General features: G+C 39.8%; 1 protein-coding gene and 1 pseudogene across 1 annotated transcript in view; one reads left to right on the top strand and one right to left on the bottom strand.

The window, feature by feature from the left end:
* CTNNA1 (catenin alpha 1) overlaps positions 1–27,154 on the bottom strand; it is a 183,638-nt gene that overhangs the window by 18,786 nt on the left and 137,698 nt on the right. The window contains exons 10-11 of the mRNA XM_061189651.1: positions 14,531–14,623; positions 715–871 (exon numbers count right to left, since the gene is read on the bottom strand). Coding sequence (XP_061045634.1) covers positions 715–871; positions 14,531–14,623 — 250 coding nt within the window. The remainder of the gene's footprint in view (positions 1–714; positions 872–14,530; positions 14,624–27,154) is intronic.
* Positions 10,688–12,276, top strand: LOC133089989 (importin subunit alpha-1-like; annotated as a pseudogene).

Below are 27,154 nucleotides of genomic sequence, written 5' to 3'. Positions count from 1 at the left end.
ATTTTCTATATGAATGCAATTTACTATGTCATTACCAGTTTATGTTTATATAATGAAATCAACTGTTTTTGTGAGGTGAATTACCCAGATTTATTTTTTGCAAGTTCATAATTAAATGGTACTTAAATATTTCCTCTCTGTTTTCTATCTGTGCATCATGCAGACAGCGTCTTTCGAAAAGTAGGCAGTTAAACTACGATCTTTTCTGAGGGAGAGAGAAAGAGAGGCTTTCCAAGGGGAACAATTTTTACAAAAGAAACTAAAGCTAATGATGTTGGGAATCCCTCCTCCTAAGTCTCACAGGCTCATAACAAATAACCACAGCCAGGACACACGTCAATGTTTTTTCTAAACACACCAGCAGCAAGAGGGGTGGACGGCTATGGTGTTGTACAGGTCACAGCTGCAAGATGTTACTCTATATAAACAGAGAAAAACCTCTGCCAGGCAGATTACTAATTCACACTTCTAAGATCGAGACCAGCCCCTTAACAAGGGAAGTAACTCCAACCTCACGTCCCACTGCTCAGGAGTCAGTGGTAGCTTTTGTTGTTGTTGCTGTTGTTTTTAATTAAAATGAAAACCAGCACTATATTATTGCTAGAATAATTTACCTGCCCATACTTGGGGGCGTTTTGATTGCCCATTATTGTAACTTAGGTGAAAGTAATTATGCACATCCTCACATACTTCTCTGGGGAATCAGCTCATTACCTGAGACAGCCAAGAAGTCATCAATGGAAGTAATGTCATCGACAGCATCTGTGAGAACTCGGACTTGTTTTTCCCACTGTTCTTTAAAAAGATCCATGTTCTCTTGGGCCAGTTTACTCTGTGGTTTTGCTGCTAAAGCCAATGCAGCATTGATAACCTGCAAAGACATTAAAGTTCATTGTTTACTCTTTCAGAGTCATGAAAATAAAACAAGTGAGACAATTTGGTCAGCAGAGTGGCTATGGCTTTGTCTCCTGTGCATTTCATGAGGACGCATGATACCACACGCTCCACTGTAACAGTTACAAAAATGAAGTAGAGAAGTATTAAACAACAGGCTTTATATGTGAATGGAGAAGTAATACATCTGAAATACAGTAATACACTGGAACTATGGATGATAACAAACAAAAGTATCTCTAATCTCTCCACCCTGTGATAACAACTCTTCACAGTTTTTGACATTATATTCCAGGCTTTTTTTCTCCTCACATACACACGTTATGTGTGCCAAATCAAAAAATACATAATTAGAATTATATGCTACATAAAACTGACTATTCCTGTTTCTTCTTTTAAATACTTCTCCATATCATTGTTAAAAAACATTAACTGTTTATTATTCCATCTTATAGATGCACATCACTATTCTGATTATACGATACCTAGGTTTGTTCCAGTCAGCCACCATTCTTAATCTTGTGATGAACATTTGGCATTTTAGGTTCTTGGTACATTCTCAAAGTACATATGTGAAAAATATTTTTTTCTGAGATATACTGTATTTGACATATAATAACTTCACAGAAAGTGTAACATTTATTAAGTTTAGAAAGTAATTTCTTCTAGAATAATAAAAAGTAACTTCTTTAAAAAAAAAAACAAACAGCTTTACTGAAATATAATTTTATAGACCAAACAAGTCACCCATTTAAATTGTAAGATTCAAAAATTTTTGGTATATTCAGTTTTGTAACCATCACCACAATCATTTTAGAACATGTCCATCACTCCAAAAAGAAACCCCACACCCACTAGCAGTCACTCCCTATTTCCCTGAACCCTGTCTCCTGGCAACCACTAACTTAACTTCTGCCTTTATGGATTTACCTATTCTGGACTTTTCCTTAAAATGGAATCATATTAATATGTGCATTTTTGGAACTAGCTCCTTTCACTTAACATGTTTCCAAGGTTCATACATGCTACAGAATGTATCAGTATTTCATCCTTTTTATTCACAAATAATATGTCATTATACAAATTTACCACATTTTCTTCATTCATCAGCTGACAAACATCTGAATTCTTTCTACTTTTTGGTCATTATGAATAATGCTACTATGAACATTCACATATGTGTTTTGTTTGTTATCATTATTCTTGAACATATAACTAGGAATGGAATTGCTGGATCATATGGTTAACTTTATGGTTAACTTTCTGAGGAACTGCCTTACTGTCTTCCAAAGCAGTTGAACCATTTTTCATTCCTACCAGCATGTATGAGGGTTCCAATTTCCCCACATCTTCAACACCTGCTTTTCTTTTTTCCTTTTTTAAAAAATTTTAGCCATCCTAGTGGATGTGAAGTGATATCTCATTGTGGTTTTGATTTCCATTTCCCTGATGGCTCATGATGTTGCTTATATTTTAATGTACTTGTTGACCACTAGTGTATATTCTTTGGAGAAATGCCTTTCAGATCCTTTGATGTATTCAGTGAATGAGTGAATAATGAAAGTAAGTATGAAAAGGAGCTGAGAGAATAATTAGTAAGATTTCTATGTACAAGGTGCTTATGGGTTATTGGAAATAAATGTGTTCATAATAATGCAACTCTGAAGGTAAGCAAAGACAAGAGGAAACTGGTGGTGATGGAGTGGACATCTGGAAGAGGCAGAACAATAGCTATCACAGAGTCATCTGGGCATGCTACCTGAGGGATGGAGTTTGGGATGATGTTTTTTCGGTGCTATAGAAACCACATGCCTTCAGGTCATATGTATAATTCCTAATATACTGGAGAGGTATTCAAGAGTGAGGTTATCAACTTAGCCCCCCCAACCCCCCAAAGACTGTAATCAACAAACTAAAGAAGAATCAGACCCATTAGACTGGTGCAACTATTCCTCTTCCCTCCTAGATAACTGGAAGGGATAGATTATCAAGACTATCAATTATAGATTCATAGACTTTGGGGACTAGGCTATCCCAGTTATTATTAATAGCCCACTACTTTCAAAAGTGAATGGGTTTGGACAATAAATTATTTGGAAGAAGAGGTATCCTATCTTTCCCATGTGTTATATACTGTGGTCTCCCCTATTTTCATCATTTCCAGGCTTGTTCTTTGACTCTTTTCCCTCTTCCCTTCGTTTCCCACTGGGTGATTCAACATTGTGGACTACTCTTCATTAATTAACTCATTAATTCACTAATGTATCAGTGAATCAGTGTGGAGCTAGACTTTGTAAGAAAATCTGGGTGAAGAAAATGTTTCTTAAGAGAGCCAAGTAAACACAGGTCAGGGAATTAATTATGTCTTAAATATTAAGATAATTTTCCCTTACAAAGAGAAAACTGCTCTCTTTGTTCTGTAATACCTTATGTATAATGGAGGAAAAACACCTCGTCTAAGGTGAATTTTCTCATTCTGATTACAAAACTGTTTACAAAGGACATGATAAATTAAATACTAATTTCTGATGAATTAGGAATAGAAAGATACTTAACATACTACTTTAAATAATCATCCAACATGATACTGAGTGGTGAAACTCTAGAATCATTTACCTTAAAAATTAAGATGTTATTGATCAGAATACCTACTGTCACCATTAGTTAAATAATAATGGTCTTTCTAGCTAATGAAATGAAGTGGGAAATGGAAATAATAAGAAAAAGCTGTTAGAAAGGAGACAAAATTACTTTCCAATGTAGATCATCTTTATCTAGGAAACTGAAGTGAGTTAACTGAAAAAACTCTTAGAATTAATAAGAGTTCATTAAGGTAGCTAGAGACAATATAAATATACAAAAATGAGTAACATTTCTATATACCAGAAAACAGGACATAAAATGAGGGGAGTATTACCTCTTCATGAAAGCAATTAATAGAAAATATGTGGGATTAAATCTGTAAAGAAACCCGGAGGACTGAAGTAACAAAAATGACTAAATTTTTCTGAGGTACATTAAAGAAATGTGAATACATAGAAACACAGTCCATGTTTAGGAGTAGGAAGACTGACTTATTTATTCACAAGTTAATCTGGAACAGTAAATAGCTGAGAATAGCAAAAAGATATTATGGATAGAGAGCAAGAGTAATGAAGAGGGACTTCCCTGGTGGTCCACTGGCTAAGACTCTGTGCTCCCAATGCAGGCAGCCTAGGTTCGATCCCTGGTCAGAGAACTAGATCCCACATGCCGCAACTCAGAGCCCGCATGCTGCAACTAAAGATCTCACATGCCGCAACCAAAAGAGATCCTGCACGCGGCAATGAAGATCCAGTGTGCCGCAACAAAAACCCAGCGCAGCCAAATAAATAAGTAAATATTTTTTTAAAAAAGAGTAATGAAAAGAGTTAAAATGTAATACAAAGCTAAAGTAACTGAAAAGAATAGTCTAAAAACAGACCCTATCATAGAGCAGAATTCAGTGTATGATAAAAGTGACATCACAAATCAGTGAGGAATGGCATATTTCTACATTTGATACGGGCTATTTGGAGAAAATAAAGTTATAGCTTCACTTCATACTTATATTTATGTGCTAAATAAGATCGTTTCCAGATAGATGAGTTAAATTAAAAATGATAAGCCTAAAAGAACGTGTTTATTTATGCATTTACTGAACAAACATTCCTCATGTCTTAGAAAATTCTCTATTTACATCTGTATTTAAGTATACATGACAGATGAAGTATATATAGTCTTAGGTAAATCAGTAAGGAGAACACTAAAATACCAGTAGAAAATGGGGTAAGACATCAACAGCCTACCTAAGGTGACCTACAAATGGCTAGGAAACAACTAGAGGGAAAAGTTTACTCTCACTTATGAATTAATGAGTCATTATTCTTGCTCATTAAATTTGCAAAGAGCCCCAAACTATGCACTACCACCATATATACCATGGCAACTTTTCAAATGCTACTGTTGGCTAAGACCTCCAGTACAACATTGAACAGGACATTCTTGTCTGGTTTCTGATCCTAGGGGGAAGTATTCTGCCTTTCATCATTAAGTACGATGTTATCAGGCTGAGGAAATTTTCTTCTATTCCTAGTTTACAAAGTGTTTTTATCAGGTCTGGATGTTAGATTCTGTCAAATACTTTTTCTGTTTCATTTCCACCATTCTGGCTACTTCTTCTGTGTCTCTTTTGCTGTCTTGTCTTCTTCCACTAATGCTGAAGTTCTTCAAGGCTTGATCCTATGCTGCCTTCTCTCCTCATTCTACACTCCTCCCACCTGTGAGCAATTTCATCATATGATTTTACATACCACCCGTCTGCCAACTACTCCCACATCTCCAACCCAGACCATTCGTTTTAGCCCCTAAGTCATTTCCTAGCTACATACCCAACAGCTCTACTCAGATGTCTCAGACATTTCAAAATAAACATGTCTAAAATAAAACTCATGATTTCCTGCTCCCAACTACGTTGAATGGATCTCCTTTAAAATCTTGATCAACTTCAAGTGGACTCATAGTGTTGGGGATAGCAAGAGAACTAGATTTCCTTAGTCCAATCAGTCTCTTCCTCTCCTCAAGTCTGAACTCTAAGAGTAATTGTTCCATACCTTCTCCTCAAACCTGTAACACTTCTGCCAGCATCATCACTCTCAGCTTATAGTTCTGCTTCCTATTTAAATAAGATGAATGCAATCAAAAGAGAATGTCTATAGAATCTAATCACCGCAGCTATCCATTTACCTGCATCCATGCCACATGCTCTATCTTACCTCTTTTTACTTATGAATGTTCCTATCTATGCTCCTACCAACCTTGCCACTTGTCCACTGGATCTCATTTCTTCTCCTCTACTCCAGGACAATGTCCTAGCAATTCTCTCTGCTCTATTCTTTATTACCAGTTTTTCCCCTCTACTGGATTATTTCCATCAGCTAAACATAGAAAAATGCTCCCGACTAAATATCAAAAGCAAAAAACATTCTCAACCCCATATCTACCTCATGCTATCACCCCATGTCTCCATAATCCTTACATTTAATTAGAAAGAGCTGTCAACTTGCTGTACTCAATTTGTCTCTTCTCTCTTGAACCCACTCCAGTCAAGCTTATCTCTCCTAAATTTCTACCTAAACTTCTTTGTCCAAGATCACTTGTGATCTCTATATGTTGCTCAATCCAAGGATCAGTTCTCAGGTCACATTCTACAACCATTTTACATGAATAATCACTCTTCCTAGAAACACTTATCCCACTTGTCTTCCAAGATAGAGCCAGCTTCTGGTGCTCTTCTGGTCAATAACACTTCCTCAATCTCCTCTGCTGGATACTGCTCATCTCCCCAAACTCTAAATGTTAGGGAACCCCAGTTTTACTTCCCAGACCTTTTTACTCTGGGTTTACACATTCCATTGGTGAGCTTATTAAGTCTCGTGACTCTAAGCACCATGTATGAATCTCACATTTATACATTTCGTCCAGACCTCTTTACTGAACTTGACTTTGCTTCTTGCATGTCTAACAGGCACCACAAAATTAACATAAATGACAGCTCCATCCTTCTAGCTACTTAGGATCAAAACCTGGAATTTCTCCTGACTCTTCTCTTTCCCCTCCACTTCACAACTAATCCTTCAGTAAATTCTACCTTCAAAATATATCCAGACTCTATAACCAGTGCTCACCACTTCCACTGTACTCTTGCCTCTGTTTTGGTCTCCTATGCTGCCGTAATATATAACCACAAAACTAGCTGTGCTTAAAACAACACATATGTGTTATCTTACAGTTCTGGAGGTCAGAAGTCTAAAATGGGTCTTAGAGAGCTAAAATCAAAGTGTCAGCAGAACTGTTCATTCCAGAGGCTCTAGGGGAGAATCCAGTCCTTGTCTTTTCCAACCTCTAGAGGTTGCCCACATGCCTTGGCTTGTAGCCACATCACTCCAACTCCGGCTTCCATGATCACATCTCCTTCTCTGATGCCAACACCATTGCTTCCCTCATATAAGGACCCTTGTGATTATATTGGGGACCCACCCGGATAATCTAGGATAATTTAACCATTTAAAGATCCTTAGTTTATTTACCTCTGCCAAGTCCCTTCTGCTATATAAGGTAACATATTCACAGGTTTCAGGAATTAGAAAATTGGGGGTGGGGGCAGCATATTATTCTGCTAACCACAGCTTCCTAAGGGGTCCCTCTGCTTCTATCCTTCCTCAGAGAAGTCAGAGAGACCCTGTTAAAACCAAAGTTAGATCATGTCAATCCTCTACTCAAAACCCATCAATGGCTTCCCATGTGACTCAGAGTAAAAAGCCAAATGCTTTACCATGCCCCTAAAAGGCTCTATACCATTCACACTCCTGTTAGATACTTGACCCTCCTTCTTCAAAGCCTCTATATTTGCTGTCCCCTCTTCCTGGAGTGCTCTCCCCTCAGACACCCTCTCTGGCTTGTTCTGTCATCTCCTTTCTGGTCTTTGCTTCTACATCACTTTCTCAGTGAGGTCTTTCTTGACCATCCCAACCATGCTATTTAACACACACACCAACATTACATGTTACATTAGAAGAGAAGGTCTCGAATCAATGATTTAAAAGCTTCTAACTTCAGAAACTAGAAAAAGAAGGGCAAATTAAACCCAAAGCAAGGAGAAGGAAAAAAATAATAGAGTAGCAATTAATAAAATACAAATTACCAGAGCTCACTCAAGAATAAATAGCTAAATGTTTAAATAAATGATCTGAATATCATTATACCTAATAAAGAAACTAAATTAATTGTTGAAAATCTTCACACAAAGAAAACTCCAGGGACTTCCATGGTGGCGCAGTGGTTAAGAATCCGCCTGCCAATGCAGGGGACACAGGTTCAAGCCCTGGTCCGGGAAGATCCCACGTGCTGTGGAGCAACTAGGCCCGTGCACCACAACTACTGAGCCTGTGCTCTAGAGCCCGCGAGCCACAACTACTGAGCCCGTGTGCCACAACTACTGAAGCCCACGCGCCTAGAGCCCGTGCTCCACAACAAGAGAAGCCACCACAATGAGAAGCCTGCGCACTGCAACAAAGTAGCCCCCACTCACTGCAACTAGAGAAAGCCCACACGCAGCAACGAAGACCCAATGCAGCCAAAAATAAATAAATAAATTTATTTAAAAAAAAGAAAAAAAGAAAACTCCAGGCCAGATGGCTTCATTGATAAATTCCCCCCAAACATTTAAAGAAGAATACCAGTTACATAGACTTCTCAAGAAAATGGAAGAGAGGGAAACACTTTCCAACTTTTATGATATGGAAATCAGACTTCACAAGAAAACAAAACAACAGACCAATATCAATATGCAAGGCTTACAAGGAAACCAGAGTGTCTCTGGAGGCCTGTTACCCGCAGACCTCCATGGGAGGGGGGGGTAAGGGAGGAAACAGGTACAGAAAATGCTGAGAGAAACTTTTAGTCAGAAGCATCTCCTTTTAGCTCTTCTGTGCAATTGCTGTGGAAGAAGATTAGAGAATATCAGAAGTGGAAAAGTGAGGTGATTCAAAGGTAGATATGGTCCTATGATTGTGAAATAATACATGAATGAGAACTTGAGGCCACAGGCTTCCCTGGCCCATATGCCTTGGATGCTCATTTAAGAGCTATATATTTTCTCACGACCTATATAGAACAGGCCTGTCTGGGTTTATGCTTATTTGATGCTTGTCAAGCCTGTTAGCCACAAAAATGATCAGCATTCCCATAGAACAATGGGAGAAACAGCAATATGGAAGATAAATCTAAGGAGGCAGAAGAACCAAGAATTTTATAAGTTCTTTCTCAATTTAGTTAGTGAGAAATACCAAAAAAAAAAAGACAAAGAAATGTAGATAAGCAGCAGCTTCAAATACTTAATTCACCCTTGCTTAAATTTCCAAGAAAGGCCATGCATTTTACCAGGCCATATGAATTATCAACTGTCAGAAACCTGCTGTTGGCAGGGTTTTTCTATTTTCTTTTGACCAGCATCAGATGAGTTGAAAAACTAAAGTCTTTCAAGCAGCTACCATGGACTAAGACTTGAGCACATCCATGAGCAAGATGATGTGGGGGACATGGGGGTAGAGAATCAGGTTCTTTCCCAAAACATTTAGATTTTTTTCCTGATAAAAGCATGTGAGGCTGGGCTCTCTCCTCAGATGGAGAGAGGTCCCCTTTCTGATGAACAGTGCGATACTGCAGACACAAAACAGAAGGCAATGCAGGGAAAGAGCTGACCTACTTTCTTCCCTACTCATGATAACAGTAAATCACCAAAAAATGTGGGTGCTTTTTTCTCCCCCAAGCAACAAAATAAAGCCACTCTCAGGTTACTTTGCCTGAACTCAACTTTAACACTGCAAATATCGGAGTTAAAGTCACTTAACTGCTAAAAAGTCAGTACTTTAGAACAGAATTTCCCATTTCCAAAAATTAATTTGCTATTGGGTGAACTGAAAGATGGAGAAGAAAACTCCTCTACAGGTTCCATCTGTCACCTCTCCTCTCCAGAGAGGAACAATAAGGTCTAGGAACCAACTCCAGACTGTAGGTGGAGCCACAGAAGAGTAGCCCCCAGCAGAGGGGCCAGGGCTGCCTGAATGCAGCAGTGTGGGTGTGAGACCTGAAAAACAAACCGGAAAAACCCAATACATATTCCATACTGTGGACAGATGCTGACAGTAGCCTCAAATAAAGAAACATACACTTTAACTAACTAGCCTAGTCAAGTTGATTAACGTGCCTAGGGTTTGTTTATCAAACAAGCCAGTGACTCTGGAAGGAAACACCTCAGGACTAGGACCCCCGGTGCCTGACATCACTGCCCACATCAGGCTGAAGAATAAGGAGAGGGCTCCACTCCTCCTGAGAGGGACAGCCATCAGCTACCTTAAAGGAGAGGTCCTTTGAGCATGAAACACATGGCCAGGGTAGGTGAGATGCAGCTCCCAGAAATCTGGTTTACGCTCCTCAAAGAATTTCAAAACTTTAAATTAGTTACCAATCCTTTAAAATTGAGACTTGTCAAAAAAATCTGAATTGCTGACTTCTCTTTAAAAATAATGAAAGAATCTAGCAATAATGGGTTGGAGTGGAGTCACAGTTACCTCATTTAGAAATGGCACATGCTACATAGTTTGTCATTACCATGCCTGCAAATGTCTACTGTATTTGCCATCACTGAACCTGCCGAGCCCTGTTTGTGAGCAAGGGTAGGAAGGGGCCTAGGAGAGAATCTGCGTGAATAATCACACCTAGAGAAACACCTTTTTATCTAGGATATATGCCCAATTCCAAGCATGGTCTGGACACTGTCTTGAGGTCTGTTCTAGCAGGAGAAATGAAACTACAAAGGAGAGGGAAAAAAGGTGCTTTCTGAGGGCAACCTAAAACCTGGGCAACATGTCCCAGCCAAACATGACTTATGCACACCATCACTCTCATTAGGATCTACCAGACTCTCCATGTGATTTTTTTTTCTAGGCTTTAAGATCATTTATATAAATACTCTTAGTAGGTGTGATCAGCGTATGTTACCATCTGTTTCAGCCAATATGTGAAAGCATTGTCGCTTTTCAAGCATTTCAAAATCAAATGGAGAACCAAAGGCATTAAAAATAAAGCGCTGGCACACCATCCTCGGGCTGACCGTGGTGGACGTTTTGAGGGCAGCCGATCCGCAGCCTGTGCGCCGCACCACCTCCTGTGGAAGCTTGAGCCGGCTGTGTAGCTTTCTTCCTTTGTCTCATAACCATGTCCACCAATGAGAATGCTAATTCACCAGCTGCCCGCCTTAACAGATTCAAGAACAAGGGGAAAGACAGTACAGAAATGAGGCGGCGCCGAACAGAAGTTAATGTGGAGCTCAGGAAAGCTAAGAAGGATGACCAGACGCTGAAAAGGAGAAATGTCAGCTCTTTTCCAGATGATACTGCTTCTCCACTGCAGGAAAACCGCAAAAACCAGGGCACTGTAAACTGGTCTGTTGATGATATTGTCAAAGGCATAAATAGCAACAACTTGGAAAGCCAGCTCCAAGCTACTCAAGCTGCTAGGAAACTGCTTTCTAGGGAAAAATAGCCCCCCATAGACAGCATAATACGGGCTGGTTTGATTCCAAAATTTGTGTCCTTCTTGAGCAGAACGGATTGTAGTCCCATTCAGTCTGAATCTGCTTGGGCCCTCACTAACATTGCTTTCCGGACATCAGAACAGACCAAGGCTGTGGTAGATGGAGGTGCTATCCCAGCATTCATTTCTCTGTTGGCATCTCCCCACGCTCACATCAGTGAACAAGCTGTATGGGCTCTAGGAAACATTGCAGGTGATAGCTCGGTTTTCTGAGATTTTGTTATCAAGTATGGTGCAGTTGACCCGCTGTTGGCACTTTTGGCGGTTCCTGATGTGTCATCTTTAGCATGTGGTTACTTACATAATTTTACCTGGACACTTTCAAATCTTTGTCGCAACAAGAATCGTGCACCCCCCTTAGACTCTGTTGAGCAAATTCTTCCTACTTTAGTTCATCTCCTGCATCACGATGATCCAGAAGTTTTAGCTGATACCTGCTGGGCTATTTCCTACCTTAACCAATGGTCCAAATGAACGGAATGAAATGGTTGTGAAAACTGGGGTTGTACCCCAACCTGTGAAGCTTTTAGGAGCTACTGAATTGCCAATCGTGATTCCTGCGCAAAGAGCCATAGGGCATGTTGTCACTGGGACAGATGAACAGACTCAGGTTGTAATAGATGCAGGAGCACTTGCCATCTTTCCCAGCCTGCTAACAAACTCCAAAACTAATATTCAGAAGGAAGCTACGTGGACAATGTCAAACATCAGGGCTGGCCGCCAGGACCAGATACAACAAGCTGTAAATCATGGATTAGTCCCATTCCTTGTTGGCGTTCTAAGGCAGACTTTAAGACACAAAAGGAAGCTATATGGGCTGTGACCAACTATACACATGGCGGAACAGTTGAGCAGATGGTATACCTTGTTCATTGTGGCATAACAGAACCGTTGATGAACCGCCTAACTGTGAAAGACACCAAAATTACTCTGGTTATTCTGGATGCCATTTCAAATATCTTTCACGCTGCTGAGAAACTAGGTGAAACTGAGAAATTTAGTATAATGATTGAAGAATGTAGAGGTTTGGACAAAATTGAAGCTCTACAAAACTATGGAAATGAGTCTGTGTACAAAGCTTCATTAAACTTGATTGAGACGTATTTCTCTGTGGAGGAAGAGGAAGATCAAAATGTTGTGCCAGAAACTACCTCTGAAGGGTTTACATTCCAAGTTCAGGATGGCACTGCTGGGACCTTCAACTTTTAGATTGCACACCTGAGGCATAAAGTTGTTTGTTGTGTACTATGTTTGGTAGAAGTTTGTCTTACTGTTTCTCTACTAAGAACTCTTTTTACACGTGGTTTGTTATTGTAGCACTTTTTACACAGAAACTATTCTTTTTTTTAAAAAATTTATTATGTATTTATTTATTTATGGCTGTGTTGGTCTTCGTTTCTGTGCGAGGGCTTTCTCTAGTTGCGGCAAGTGGGGGCCACTCTTCATCGCGGTGCGCGGGCCTCTCATTATCGCGGCCTCTCCTGTTGCGGAGCACAGGCTCCAGACGGGCAGGCTCGGCAATTGTGGCTCACGGGCCCAGTTGCTCCGCGGCATGTGGGATCTTCCCAGACCAGGGCTCGAACCCGTGTCCCCTGCATTGGCAGGCAGATTCTCAACCACTGCGCCACCAGGGAAGCCCAAGAAACTATTCTTGAACAGTTCCAAACTGTACATACTGTATGAAGCTTCTCCTCTCAATGGGTTTCTTATTTCTATGTGCAATTTCGTATCTTGCAGTGTCCTGTAAATAAAGATTAAAGTCCACCCTTTTCTTTAAAAAATAAAAAAATAAAAAAGTGCTGATAGGGTAAAATGGCAAGCTTGAGAAAAGAATGCCAAATCTTTAAAATCTACTCTAAATTTATTTCATACAACTTGGTCATCCATGAACTTTCTGTAGGTGATTAAATTCATCGTGCTTATTATCTGTACAGCTACTGACCAGTAGCAGACTTCATGACTGGATTAACGCTGGGGAAATGCTGATTAGATAATGTGGATCCACACTGGCTCATCACACTCATACTCAGATGAAGCAGCTCTCACGGGCAAACTAACCCACATGGTTGAGAATGAGAATAAATGCCCTAGCTAACCTGTGTACCAGTTAGGATCCCAGGTTAATAACCAGGCTTTACTTATTTTGGTCACCTACCTTGAGTGTCAGGAATTATACATATGAAAGAACCAAAGTATTAGTCACGGTATATTTTAAAGTTGGTTGCAGACATAACGTAGAAATTTCATTCCTGCGACCTCTATTCTATTACTCCAGTTCCCTTGCTTTATTCCCCTTTATTTGTGGTCAATGCCATCTGACAGGACATTTAGAAAGAGTTTAATGTAAATCTTCAGAGTATGCCCATGACCATTCTCTACCTGGGAAACTGGAGAGGCAACCTCTTCCACCAAAACAGCACTGACACTGCTTAGAAATCCCTGTGAGGGGCAAGGAGTGTCAGGCACACAAACAGGATCAGTTCCCCTCACAGGAGGCAGGCAACTCATCTAACATTTAACAAAGCAACCATTTTTCTGTGTGCTTCAGAGTCTTTCTAGAGCCCCAGATGCTTAACCTAGTCTGATCACCAGTCTTCCAATATGCCATTATAAATGGAGAAAAGTTCTTAAGCTTTTACTTCAGTAGCTGGCTGAGTTACATTATTAATATCTGTATCATAAGGCTACTTCAGGACATAGCTGAGTAAGGCTTCTAGCTCTTGAATCTCGTTCCCTCTAACAAGATCCAAATACTGGGCATCACAATGGAGTGTGGGTGGGTAGCAGTTATTCTTTCACGCTTGTGGGTAACCATCCTGATTCCAGGACTACCACATGTTGCAGATGGCCCTCCCTTAGGGAGGGTGTAGAATGGCCACTGCCTACCCTCCATTTGCCAGCAGTGGAGGACACTATACATTTTTTTTTTGGCTTCATTGGGTCTTCACTGCTGCGTGTGGGCTTTTCTCTAGTTGCGGTGAGCGGGGGCTACTCTTCGTTGCGGTGCACGGGCTTCTCATTGTGGTGGCTTCTCTTGTTGTGGAGCACAGGCTCTAGGCGCACGGACTTCAGTAGTTGTGGCACGCAGGCTCAGTTGTGGCTCGCGGGCTCTAGAGTACAGGCTCAGTAGCTCCGCGGCATGTGGGATCTTCCTGGACCAGGGATCAAACCCGTGTCCCCTGCATTGGCAGGCAGATTCTTAACCACTGTGCCACCAGGGAAGTCCCGACACTATACATTTTTAATGAAGGGCAAGGAGACAGTAACACATGATGCCTTAAGAAAATATCACTTAAAGTCAAACATAAAATTTCTCAAGCTATATGGACTGTGGATCAGCATTCTGTCCTCAAGACTTCTATCTAAAATCCTAAAAACGAAACTAACAAAATAAACCTCATCCCCACTCTAATAACCCAAATCCAATTTGGTGAAACCTTAAACATTGCTGGTTGTACTTTACCTGAGGACAGAGGGCTTCTAGCTGGCTTGCAGACATTCGAACAAGCTTTACACCTTCTTCATTGTTTGAGATGGAACAGGCCAAGTTGGCAACCTAGAAGAAAAGATAAAAAAGACCTTTGAAGAATTTTCTCTTTTAACTGCAAAGGAAAACAAATGTACACCTACCCCATCCCTGACCTTTACAGAACAAATGACAAAAGCACCAAAGGTGTTTTACTTCTCACAGACTGATTACCTGCTTATGAGGACAAATTTTTTAGCTCTGTGCTAAGGAAATTAAACTCATAACACAGGTCACGCTGTAAGCTGGTGGCAGAACCCTGAAAGATCCCAGGGCTTGTAACTCACCGGCTTTACATGGGCTCTAACCTGCCTGAACAGTAACTTTAGAAAGAGGGTCTCCTGGTGTGAGACGTGAGAAAAACTAAGGAACCAAGGGCACCAAAGAATCATTGGTACCCTCAAATAAAAATGTACTTTGCAGCTGTTCTTGAAGGAAGGAAATCGAAATTCTAAGCTGCTGTTCTCATTTGACAGGTTAATGGACGCTTACTTTAAACCAAGATGAGTTTTATTTGAACGCAAGGCTATTTTTCAAATTTAAAAAACAGCATTAACACATCAAGATGGACCCAAGGCCATCCTCATCAGAAATGGAAGAAGAAACAGAGATGACATCCCATAGTTAAGAGCAAAACTGTCTTTTAACTGGTTTCTCAAAAGCACTGACAGCTGGACTGTTTCCTGAATGACGCTATTTCATTTGAACTAAAATCTTTACCTTGCCATCCAACTGCCTCAATGACACTACTCATGTAGCCAGAAACAATCCTTCCAAGTTGTATCATACTTCTGCTGAAGCTCTGGCTGTGCTGAGAATGTTGTTCTGTAGCGGCTGCTAGGGCTGTGATCACTTACCAATGTTTCTAAATAAACAGGCTTGCCAATTCCATTAGCAATACCAAGGACCAACTGAATACACAGTGCTGAGACATATCTTACCCCAGTTGCAAACTGAGTTATGAATGATAGAGGCGTAGGCAGTTGAATATCAGAGGCACTTTCTGAGAATTTAAAATGCCAGAGTAAACAAGGGCAATGGCAATAACCTTTGATTTTCACTCCTCCACCCAAGTTAAGCACATAAAGGCACAAGAAAAATTATATACCATTACTGTTGTTCGCAGTGTTACAGTTAGGGATTATCAGCTTTCTGTAAGACTGCGAACTATCACAATCCTGCAATGCCTAATCACAAGGAGAAACAAAAGAACTAACATGCAACTTAAACATAAAAATGTACGGAAAAAGAAAATTAAGTCAGATCTTTAATGGGTAGGGGTCTTCAAAATCACACAAAAGAAGTAAGATTTATACTCCCTGAACGTTACAATTCCACTTTCCAGTGTCAACTGGACCTGAGCAAAGAGGCACTTCTATTCATGATGACAGTCTATAGAGATGATTGTTGATTTCTATTTGTTTCCTTTAAAAGTGCTACAAAATATGACCTAAGCTAAATTCTGTAGAACATAAAACTTTTACAAACATTATCCCTCCAATGTACATTTTATGATGCTCTACTGAAGGAGTAAGCTTAAATTAGATGTGTTCACGAAGCCACAGCTTCTATTGCTTCACTGCCTTTTAACAAGGCATTTTGAAACCAAATATAAAATTTGAGGTTGATGACTGAATTAGCAATTTGGGACTAACAAAGATCCCTAGTCCCACCCCATGCCCACCATTTTTGGAGGCCAGTCAAGTGTTAGATTCAGGAAGGTCTGTCACTGTTTCTGCCTTCCACTCTCTAGCCACTACTAGTACAATTTTATATTCTCCCAATTTTATGAATATGTAAAACTCAGAAAAAAATAATTAAATTAAGAAGCAAAGGATTACAATAAGTATTATCTACTACAGATCAGACACACGAGATGGTGTGTGGCGAAAGGCTGAAATGGCTGACTTCTGTACACCATCTTTCCTGTTTCCTGATACAAATCCTAACAAGACTTAGGAAGACTTATTCTTTATTTTAAAAACATTACTTTAATGTTCTACAAGAGTACACTGCCTGTTTCAGGAGGCCACCCCGCCTGCCCTGGGAGGAGGAAGCGGACGCCTGTCACTGACAGTCTTCTCCAGATGAATGAGCTTCAATTCACCCTCCAGGGAAAGCGCCACGCACTTCTAACAATGACAAATGTGCAAATGCAACATCTCGACCACAGCTCTCTGAGAAGCTAACCTCATATACTAGTGCCAGGCTTGACTGCCGTGAAAGCTGGGAATGAGGGAAGGGGCTTCCTAAATACCTCTTTGTGGGGCTCTAGAAATCTGGGATAGCAGCTAAGTAGACTGAAGAAGTTTCTGAAGTTTGAATCAAAAATACTCAGAGCAGCTAACTTCCAGAGAACCTAGCAGAGCTGAGACTTTGGAGAGTGATGAGCAACATCTCTAATTTGCTCTGGGAATAAATTTTTATATCTTTGCTACCACAGTAATTTGTGTATTAACAATTTAAACATCTTAGATTCCCGCTAATCTAAGAGGTGGGCTAAGATTGACACTATGACTACCAGCTTTGGAATCATGAGCCCTCTTTTGCACTACTTCTGCCTATCCCATTTAAGTTTGGACCCTGTAGAAGAACACAACATTTCAGAAAACTTTCAACTCCCTGACTTAAAAAAACCAAAAAACAGCCCTGGGCTTTAGCTGGTTTTAGGAGTAGACCAGTAATAATCTGTGCTGTGCAGGAAAAAATTGTCACAGCCAGGCTGTGTCAAATCAACAAATATGACATCTCTACATGACAGGAAAGACAACTTTTCAGACATTTAGGAAAGCTCTAGAATTTCTTTACTTAAATAAAATGTATGAAACAAGGTTATAAGGGGGAAAAATATACCATTATGACAAATTTTCCTCTGTTATACATGTGTTGATGACTTTAAATAAATTTAAAATTTGTTTAAGTCAAACACTTTAAGTTGTTTCCCACTGCCCCTTACCCTGGAACCTTTGCAGGAAGACAAGAAGAGATTTGTTTTTGTTCTTGGTAATAAATTAATGACCTACTCTCATAGTAGCCTATACCTGTTGTGGAGGTGAGACAAGTGACAAGAATTGTGGAACAGGGAGCTTTTAAGTCTAAGTAGTGACACCACGACCTGAGTAGCATGCTGTAAAGTTGAAGCTCAAAATCTACATCACTTGCCATGTGATCTTGGGTCAAGCTACCACCTGAGTTTTCTTCTTTAAAATGGTTAAGCTCTCTGTACTCTCAAAAAATCCAAATAATAAATCAACTTTTCCAAACTTGTCATATATGAAGAGAGAAGTCCCAAATGCACATCATATAAATTTCAGAACCACTCAAGAAATTTCTAACAATTACTTCCAAACCCACAGAAGAAATGATGATGGAACAGAGGTCAAGCTTCCAACTTTCCAATTTCCAGGGACGGGTGTTGGCTATCTTATTAGGAGGAACAAGATAGCTAACCAAAAAGTGAAGCATACATGGGTGACAGAAAACTTCCAAACTGGACTGTGATGATGATTGCATAGTTCTGTAAATGTAGTAAAAACCATTGAATTGTACACTTAAAATGGGTGAGTTTTATGGTATATAACTTATACCTCAATCATGCTGTTAAAAAAAAAAATGTAGGGTAAGCAGGTGAGTAAGGGAAATTAGCAGAGGCTAGAAATGAGAAAGCAGAAATTCAGAGAGGTAAGCAAGCACTGAAAACTGTTTATGAAGGGGAGTATGTGTGCCATTCTGTGGTCAGAACTTGGGTTTTTAATGGGTCTCATAAGGTAGATGCCTTAGATGAGAGAATCTGCACAGAGCTGGGATAGCCAAAAGGCAACATCCTAAGTGAAAGAGTGAATTAAGAGAAAAGTCAACATGAAGAGCAAAACAGTAGGATACTTGCCAGTGTAAGCCCTAATCACTCCCTCAAGAAGGAGAAAAAAAAAAGGTCTCTCCTGTAAATTCTAACCAAAGGCTGGCCCTCCTCAGGGGTTTAGGTATAGAAATTATATTATTTATCTGGCCCCCAAAACTTTTAGGTTTAGGAGGTCATGTATTAGTAGTCTCCATAAGCAACTGGCAGAAGTAAATATAAATGGAAATTTTCTCTGATGGAAGGTAATCTAAACCCAGGCCTCAAAGAATTCCCAAATATGAAATACCAGGAATGTGAACCCACAATAAAAAATACAGGAAGTACATAAGGAAATAAGGCATCTTGAGCAAAAGGAAGCAAAAGAACTGTGTAATCAGATCCATGACTTGCGATACTTAAATGATCAAAAGTGGAGTATTAAGAAATATTTTTTTTTTACATTAACAGAGATAACAGAAAGTATACAAAGTATAGAAAAGGAAAAACACACTCAAAAATAACTAGGCAGGGCTTCCCTGGTGGCGCAGTGGTTGAGAGTCTGCCTGCTAATGCAGGGGACACGGGTTCGAGCCCTGGTCTGGGAAGATCCCACATGCCGCGGAGCAACTGGGCCCGTGAGCCACAACTACTGAGCCTGCGTGTCTGGAGCCTGTGCTCCGCAGCAAGAGAGGCCGCGACAGTGAGAGGCTCGCGCACCGCGATGAAGAGTGGCCCCCCACTCGCCGCAACTAGAGAAAGCCCTCGCACAGAAACGAAGACCCAACACAGCAAAAATAAATAAATAAATAAATTTATAAAAAAAATAACTAGGCAGATTTGAGAAGGATCAAAATAGAACTTTAAGAGAAAAGAAATAATGTCTACCATTTCTAGAAATTTAAAATAATATCGACTAGACACTGCTGAAAAGAGAATTACTAACCTGGAAAGTCAAACTGAAGAAATTATTCAGGAAAACCAAGACATTTTCATGACATGGAAACCATAAAAGGAATTAAGAGACATGAAAGATAAATTGAGGTCTATTATTCAACTATGAGGATTTCAGAAGGGAAGACAGGGAGAATGCAAAAGAGGCAATACTGAAAGAGGTAACAGCTGAAAATTTTCAGCATGGATGAAACAACTTTCAGATCTGGGAAGATAAATTCTAAGCAGAGTAAATAAAAGGAAATCTACACCCTGAAACACTGAAGTGAAGCTTTAGAACAAAGGTGATTTTAAAAACAGCCAGAAAGTAAATACAAATTATCTACAAAGAAAGCTCAGTGAGACTGACTGCTGATTTCTCAGCAGCAACAACGGAAGCCAGAGATAGGGTAACAATATTTTCAAATCCCTGAAGGGAGGTAGTGGGGGGGAATCATCCTAGGACTATACATCCAATAAAATTATTTTTTCAAGAATTAAGCCAAAATAAAGACACTAAGACAAAACAAAACCAAAACCAATCTCAGAGCATTTACTCCAGACAGATCTTTCCTGTCTCAATTAAAGGTGTTTAATAAAGATGCTTCAGGAAAAAAGGAAGCAATCCCAGAAGGAAGGTTTAATATGCAAGAAGAAATGGAAGCAATGAAAATATGGTATCAGGTAAATTTTATGTAAAAGTTGAAATAAGTGAATAAAGCAATACCAACAATGTCTAACTCATGGGGCTAAAAATTAAGAAAACCAAAATACTGTACAACAATAATATCTAAGTTAGAGAATAACTAAAGTCAAGGCATTCTAAGATTCTCATATTGTTTCAGAAGGAGGAAAAGATACTACTTAACCTCAACCTCTGAATTAAACATGCATGCTTAAAATATCCAGTTGCTACAAATAAAATGGAGTGTATGATTTCCAAATGAGAAGGGGGGGTGGGGAATAGAAGGAAGTGGGAGGACTCAATCAATCCAAAAGAGGGAAGGAGAGTTAGAAATAGAGGAGGAGGGATGGAAGCAGTGGGTTAAGAAGGGGAAAGAGAGAACAAAAATGCAATGATAAGAATGAATCCACATGTTATAATGATAATAAATGTGTGTGTACAAAACTCCCTAATTAACAGGAAAAAAAACCCTGCTAACCTGAACAATAACTAAACATATGCTCTTTACAGGATACATTTAAAACACAAAGAGACAGGAAGGTTGAACATTATTTTAAAAAAGAAAGAAAGCTACACTGGGATGATCAGGAGGAAGCACTGGACTCACAGACTCACAGCCCTCAGTTCTCCTAATATTGTTACTGGGAGGCTGAAGGCCACATGCTGGGTTAGCTCCTCATCACAGCTCTTTGGAACTCAACTCAGGGTCAACTGAATGTTATGACCTTGCCATTTTAGAGGGAATTTACAAGAAAAAAAAATCATGTGGACTCTGTCACTACATTTATTACTAAAATGTTGAGGACCCTATGTATTAAATCATTCACTGCCCCTTATGTAAAAGTTCCAAGTAAGGAATTTTTTTAACATTTTACGATAGGCTTATTTCCCATGAAAAAAAGGGCATACTTCTTCCATTCTAAAGACAAGAATACACAACTGATTGTGTCTTCCTTTCCTCCATGCTACCAGGAAGTGCAGTGCCACAACCAAACTCAAGCATGGCAATTATAGTTCGTAATTGTGTATTATTTCTCTCCTACATCCTGATTTTCTACATCTACCTTATTTTATCTTACATGTTTTTGTTCAAAATAAGCCATGCCAAATGTAATTTTAGGAAGAGGCAGGATATAAGTATCTCTAGTAACAGGATTAGAAATTGTGAATTTACTAAAACATCATAAACTATTTTAAACAGCTTGGCGATCTGATATTTTTAAAAAGGCTTTCATGTGTAGATAACCACCCAGGTGATATTGTCATCACTTCCATTTACATATTATACTGATCACTTCAAAAGTTCCCTATTTCTGTCTAGTCTCCTGAATAATCTGTCAATAAAGCTAGGAAGGGTGCCTGTCTAAACACTAGTCCATCAGCTCTACTGGTGAGGCAACAGGAGGGCCTACACTCTTTTCTGAAGCAGGGCCAGAGTTGGGCAGAGTGCTTCCTTAATTGTTCCTGCCAACACTCCAAAAGAAAAGAATCTCAATGCTCCTTGAGAACAAGATACATCCATCGCCTTCACCTGCCCATCCCAAAATTTGACTAGGTGGTTAAGTTCAGCCAAAAAAGTTTGGTGTTAAGGTGTTAAAATAGTACAGGGAAGACACTTTGGTCTTACACAACCCCATGCATGGGAAATTACACACCCTTGGAAATGTGAGAAAACCAAGCTCAATATGCTCAGGAAATTCTTCTTGATTCCAAGGTCAGCATTCTTCCCTAAGAATACCCAACTGCTTTCATGCAAACATCCTACAGTCCTGGAAAACTGAAGCTTCATTTGATGTGCCATTTGCAAGAATTTCAACCTATAGTATTGTACAGAGGTACTGAGAAAATATCCAAGATGTCACAGGCAGATCGTATAAGGTCAGTGTTTAATTCAAATGCCCCTTACAGAGGTTTCTTCAAGGTCACTTTACTGCATATTATAAGCACAACACAGAATAAAAGTTATAATGCAGATCATTCAATTTGCAGTTAAAATACACATTTCAAGCCAATAAAGCCACACCCTATGAAGTCCTAGATAATGGGAAATACTTGGTCCTGGGGTGGTGGTGGTCGGGGCATAGCAAGTAATGATAATCCAGCTCAAAATCATACCAGTTACATTTACTTTTTGGTTCTTAATTCACAAGGCAATGAACAAAATACTATCTTATTGTACAGTGTCTCGGGCTGAGGGGAAAGGGATACTAAATGATAGACAGTTTTTACAGGCAAGATTTCATGAATTGTATATTTCCTATTTCACTTTCAATTCATGAAATTGAAAAAGGAACCAGAAGACAGCAAAATTAAAAAGGGAAAACTGATTGCTCTTTAGCTATTAAGCTGCTCACAGCAAAGGAGGTAGGCAAAGAATGAAGCAATTAAAAAGGACACATGGGTGTTGCATTATTGATAAAAAGGTTAATATTTCTGACAGAAAATAAATTTTTCACCTCAATACACTAAACTGACAAGCAACATAAAGAAATCATTAACTTGATATGGGAGAAAGAGTCAAGTATAAAAGGTGTTATCATTACCTTGAAGCATGGCCATGCCCTTTCATAAACATGAAAGAAAAGCCCTCAGTGCTATATTCCAGAACAGAAGAAAATGGTGAACAGAAGGGCCACCAGCTCATCAATACTGACCCTCAGCTCCTGCTCCCTTACTCACTGGCCTTGAGACGCACAACCTCTATGTACCCTTCACATAAGAAAAGGGGATTCAATACCATGTGGGGAGGTAACAGATCCCACTGACAATTGTAGTGTGAGGCAGTCAGAGGTCCTAGTCAGACCCTGAGAAAATAAGAGCAGCCACACAGCAAACACTCTGTTATCTGCTTTCCCAAGTAAAATCACAGTCATTTAATAAGGATCCAACAGGCAGCAGGCACCACACAGCCTTCCAAACACTATGCCAACACAGAGGGGCTGGAGAAATTCACTTCTGCTCATAAAACCTCATGAGTCAGTATGTGGTTTTTATTCTTCAAGCTAATCTTGTATTTCCATAATGTGGTATACAGAGAAGGTACCATAAGATTCCCATTTCTCTGTGGATGCTATCCCTAATACTACTCAGAAACTATTAATACATTTGAAGCAACTTTACATGACAACCCAAATTATAGCATAACCTTTTTACACTATTTTATTTGGCCGGGGTGGGCAGGGACAGAGATCAAGACAAAAATTAAGGAATTTGTAACTGGCTGAACGGCTAACTATATACAAAGAATTGTACAATCAACACAATGATTTCTAGTGGCAAGCTGAAAGAAAGGTTCTATCCTATGGGTTGTCTTAGACAGTATTTTATAAACATATTAGATAAAAGGAGAAAAGACATGTTTATTTTTTAAAAAAGAAAGAAATGATACAAGGGGATGTCAATAATATGAAGAGCAATGCCAGCAATAGTCCTGACAGGACAGAACACTAGACTGAATCTAAGAAGTTTATACTGGATGAGTGTCAAAACAGAGAGAGCCAAACAACCAACTGCACCCACACAGACCAGGATGGAGAAGATGGAATTGAGCAGCAACACCTCTGGAAGCAAAATCCTGGAGCTGACTAACTGTGAGGTCACTGCCCAAAAGCCAATGGAAGCTTTGGCTGCTCTACCTCCATCCGCCCGCTCTTGCAGCAGGTGTTCAGTAAGGACTGGCACTTAAGTGGCGAGCATTCAGAGAAGAGGCAGAATGAAGACAGCCTCTCAAAGGCCTGAGGAAATCATCTAGACTAGTGCTGTCCAAAAGGAATACAATGTGAGCCACATTAAGAGGTGACATTAGAAAAAATAATATTTAATCTCAAGATAATATATTTCAACATGTAATCAATAAAAGATAATGAAATCTTTTACATTCTTTTTCCATGCCACATCTTTGAAATCAGGTGTCTATTTTCACTTATAGCTCCTCTCAATTCATTTGTGTGCAGCAGTAAAAAGATGGACAGGGAGTGTTCCAGAGAAGGAGACTGTGGCCCCCCGTTCCTAACAACCAGAGAATCCACCAGTGGAAGGTGCTGCCTCTGGAAGGAGGGAGTTTCCCACTACAGAATGAGTCTAAGAAAGGGTAAGTGTCAATACACGGATATTAAACAGAAGGGGATTTATACACCAGAGGGAGAATCAATGATTCTATGAGAAAGAACCATTCACTTCGGAGAGAAGAGATGGACTCAATCAGAAAACCGGGCTCCTAACAGGTGAACCTCCAGGGAAAAGTAAAACCAAACAATGCAAGGAACACCAGATAAAACAAGTGGTAAATCACTGGGTAAATGGCCACAAACAGGATCTACATAAAGCTGTAGGAAACAAACCTGCCCTGTCTTACCTCTTCCATGTGGTGTTCATGGCTGGGTAGCAAGCTATCCGAAAACTATGCCCTCCACATTCCTGCAAGATGGGGAGGTGTTGTATAATAAAAAATGTCTGGTCTTTGCACTGGATTCCTGGGAGGAAACTTCTAAATCCTTGAGAGATTTCAGGAGTGACAGGAGTATCTTTCTTATTCATCATTTATGCTAACGAGGTAACTCCAGGTGAGCCCCTATATATGTTAGACTAATGAGATGACTGAGGATGGGGAGGCCACCATGCCAACCATGTGATTAGAGGATGGGGGCTTTCAGGAAAAACCAAGGTCCACGGAAGGAAGGGATTCTATCAATCATACCTACGTAATGAAATCTCAGTAAAAACTCTGGATGCTGAAACTCAGTGGAGCTTCCTGGCTGAACCATCAATGTGCCAGGAGAGTGACATACCCTGATCCACGGGGAGAGGACAGGAAACTCTGTCTTTGAGACCTTCCCACACTTTACCCTATGTGTCTCTTCATTTGGATGGACTTGATTTGTATCCTTTACAATAAAATGCAGTCATAAGGATAGCACTCTCTTGAATTCTATGAGTTGTCCTGTCAAATTACTGAACCTGAAGTGGGCCATGGAAACCCTCCAAATTTGTAGCTAGTTGATCAGAAGAGCAGGTGGACTGGGGACCCTCAAACTTGCAGCTGGCATTTGAAATGAGGGCAGTCTTGTGAAGAAGGGATGAGAGGTCATGGGAACCCTTGAATTTATAGACAGTTGGGTCAGAAGTACAGGTGGGCTGGGGACTCCCCTAACTTGCAGTTGGCATCTATAGTGAGGGCAATCTTACTGGAAATTACGCCCTTTACCTGTGGAGTCTGTGCTAATTCCAGGTGGTTAGTGATAGAATTGTATTTCAATATTTTAGGAGGACAAACATATCTGGCAGAATTCTCAGTGGCTGCAGAATCTGAGCCCTTCCTTTCCTGCCAGAAGCCTATCACCACCAGCCCTTCCCATCTTTCACATAGCACCCTTACTCCCCCTAAACCCCAGGAAAAATGGCAAATGGCCCCTAAAACCGAAGTTGGCCTGCAGACATTTACTCCACTTAAGAGGGGGAACTAATAAAAAGAAAGGAAGATGTCAGGAGATTAACAAAATGATCACAATAAAGTATTTTACCTTTGCTTAAAACAAGTCTCTCACTAATTCAGTGTTTCATTATAATACAAAAGTACTAGTGTGGGGAGGAGAAGCCTTGTCATTGAAGAATGAAGTTCTGCCTTGAATCAGGAATTTGAGGCTTCTATAACAAACACTTTAAAAATTCATTTCCTTTCCATGCACACATGCAATTATATACCCTAGGATCTCTATTACCATAAATGTAATTTAAATGTTTGCAGAATGATACTACAAGGTCTTTGGTTATGCCTCAAGCAATGAAAAGCCATGTGTCATTTAATACACATATATTATGTGTGTGGGATGATGGGGGTGGAGGGCATGGAGAGGGGAGAGAGGTGAGAAAGGAGTCAGAAGTGAGTTGTGACAGGGAATATCAAAATCTAAACATTAAGGGGCCCTTGGTTAGTTTAGAATGAAATAAAAAGTGTAAGCATGGACAAAGTTCCTGGAGCAAGGTCTCCAAACCCACCAGGTCCATCTAGTGCTTCTTACTGGGCATAAGGCTGTCCACTACGCCAGTAAGCTTGAGTGGCACAGCCCTCATTGTGGGAGGAATGCAAGTTACTTAACCTCTCTAAGCCTGTTTCCTTACCTGAGAATGTGGAAAGTACATTGTATTTGCATATACATGGTACACAGCAGGTGCTCAACAAGTGTCAGTTCTGTTGGATGGAGAGGCTGAGGACTGTACGGCAGGTCCTTATAAAGGGCCCTCCAGCTGTAGAACAGAAAAGGGCTGCCCTGTGAGGTTCAGCCTGCCATACTCTTTCCCATGCCATTACTGCTACCTGTTACCCAAGGCCGTGGGCTGGCAGTGTCCTTGCTTCCTGCCTCACAGGCACGCTTTCTAAGATGTAGGTTACTTACAGGAGGTTGGCTTCCTGAAGACAATATTTGTGAAGACAATCTTTGTACATTTGGAGGTTACACCTCATGCAGTCATATGACTATGAAAAGATTATGCTTAATGGAGACACAAAATGCAAGTCTTCTAACCAAATGCCAGAATCAGTAACTTGAATAGCAGACTGACCTACGTATTTTGCACATAATTAATTCAGATGAGAGTAACGATTAATGTTCAAAGAAAACTAGATTTAAAGTTAGTAACACATTTAATGTGATAACTGATGTTTTCCTTAGAATATTTTTATGGTACTAACCTGGCCTAATGTCACTATAAATCCAAATGTACAAGAAACACGTTTTACATAAAAGGCCCATTTTCTGTTCTTACATAATGACCAACTTACCAAATGGTCTACGGAATATCTCTTCCAAATATTAGATGTTTTACATTAGGGTTACAAAATTAAATAAGTTGGGTATATGCTTACAGTGTGTCAAATTTTTGAAATAAAGTAATAATGAAATCAATTAAACAGTAACATAATTTCAGTAATCAAAAGGTAGGAGGCAAGCCTAACTTATCTGGAAATTAAATAGCAACTCACTCTTTCTTCTTGTCACCAAAAAAACCAACCACTAACATACAGATGTCTACTGTTCAAACATATCTAATTAGCAGCACATTAGGGCTCAGTTTCTTCAATTTTTTTTTTTGGCTGTGCCATGTGACCTGG

The sequence above is a fragment of the Eubalaena glacialis genome, chromosome 4 (genome assembly GCF_028564815.1).
Source record: "Eubalaena glacialis isolate mEubGla1 chromosome 4, mEubGla1.1.hap2.+ XY, whole genome shotgun sequence".
NCBI lineage: Eukaryota > Metazoa > Chordata > Mammalia > Artiodactyla > Balaenidae > Eubalaena > Eubalaena glacialis.
This window is presented reverse-complemented; position numbering and strand designations above follow the sequence as displayed.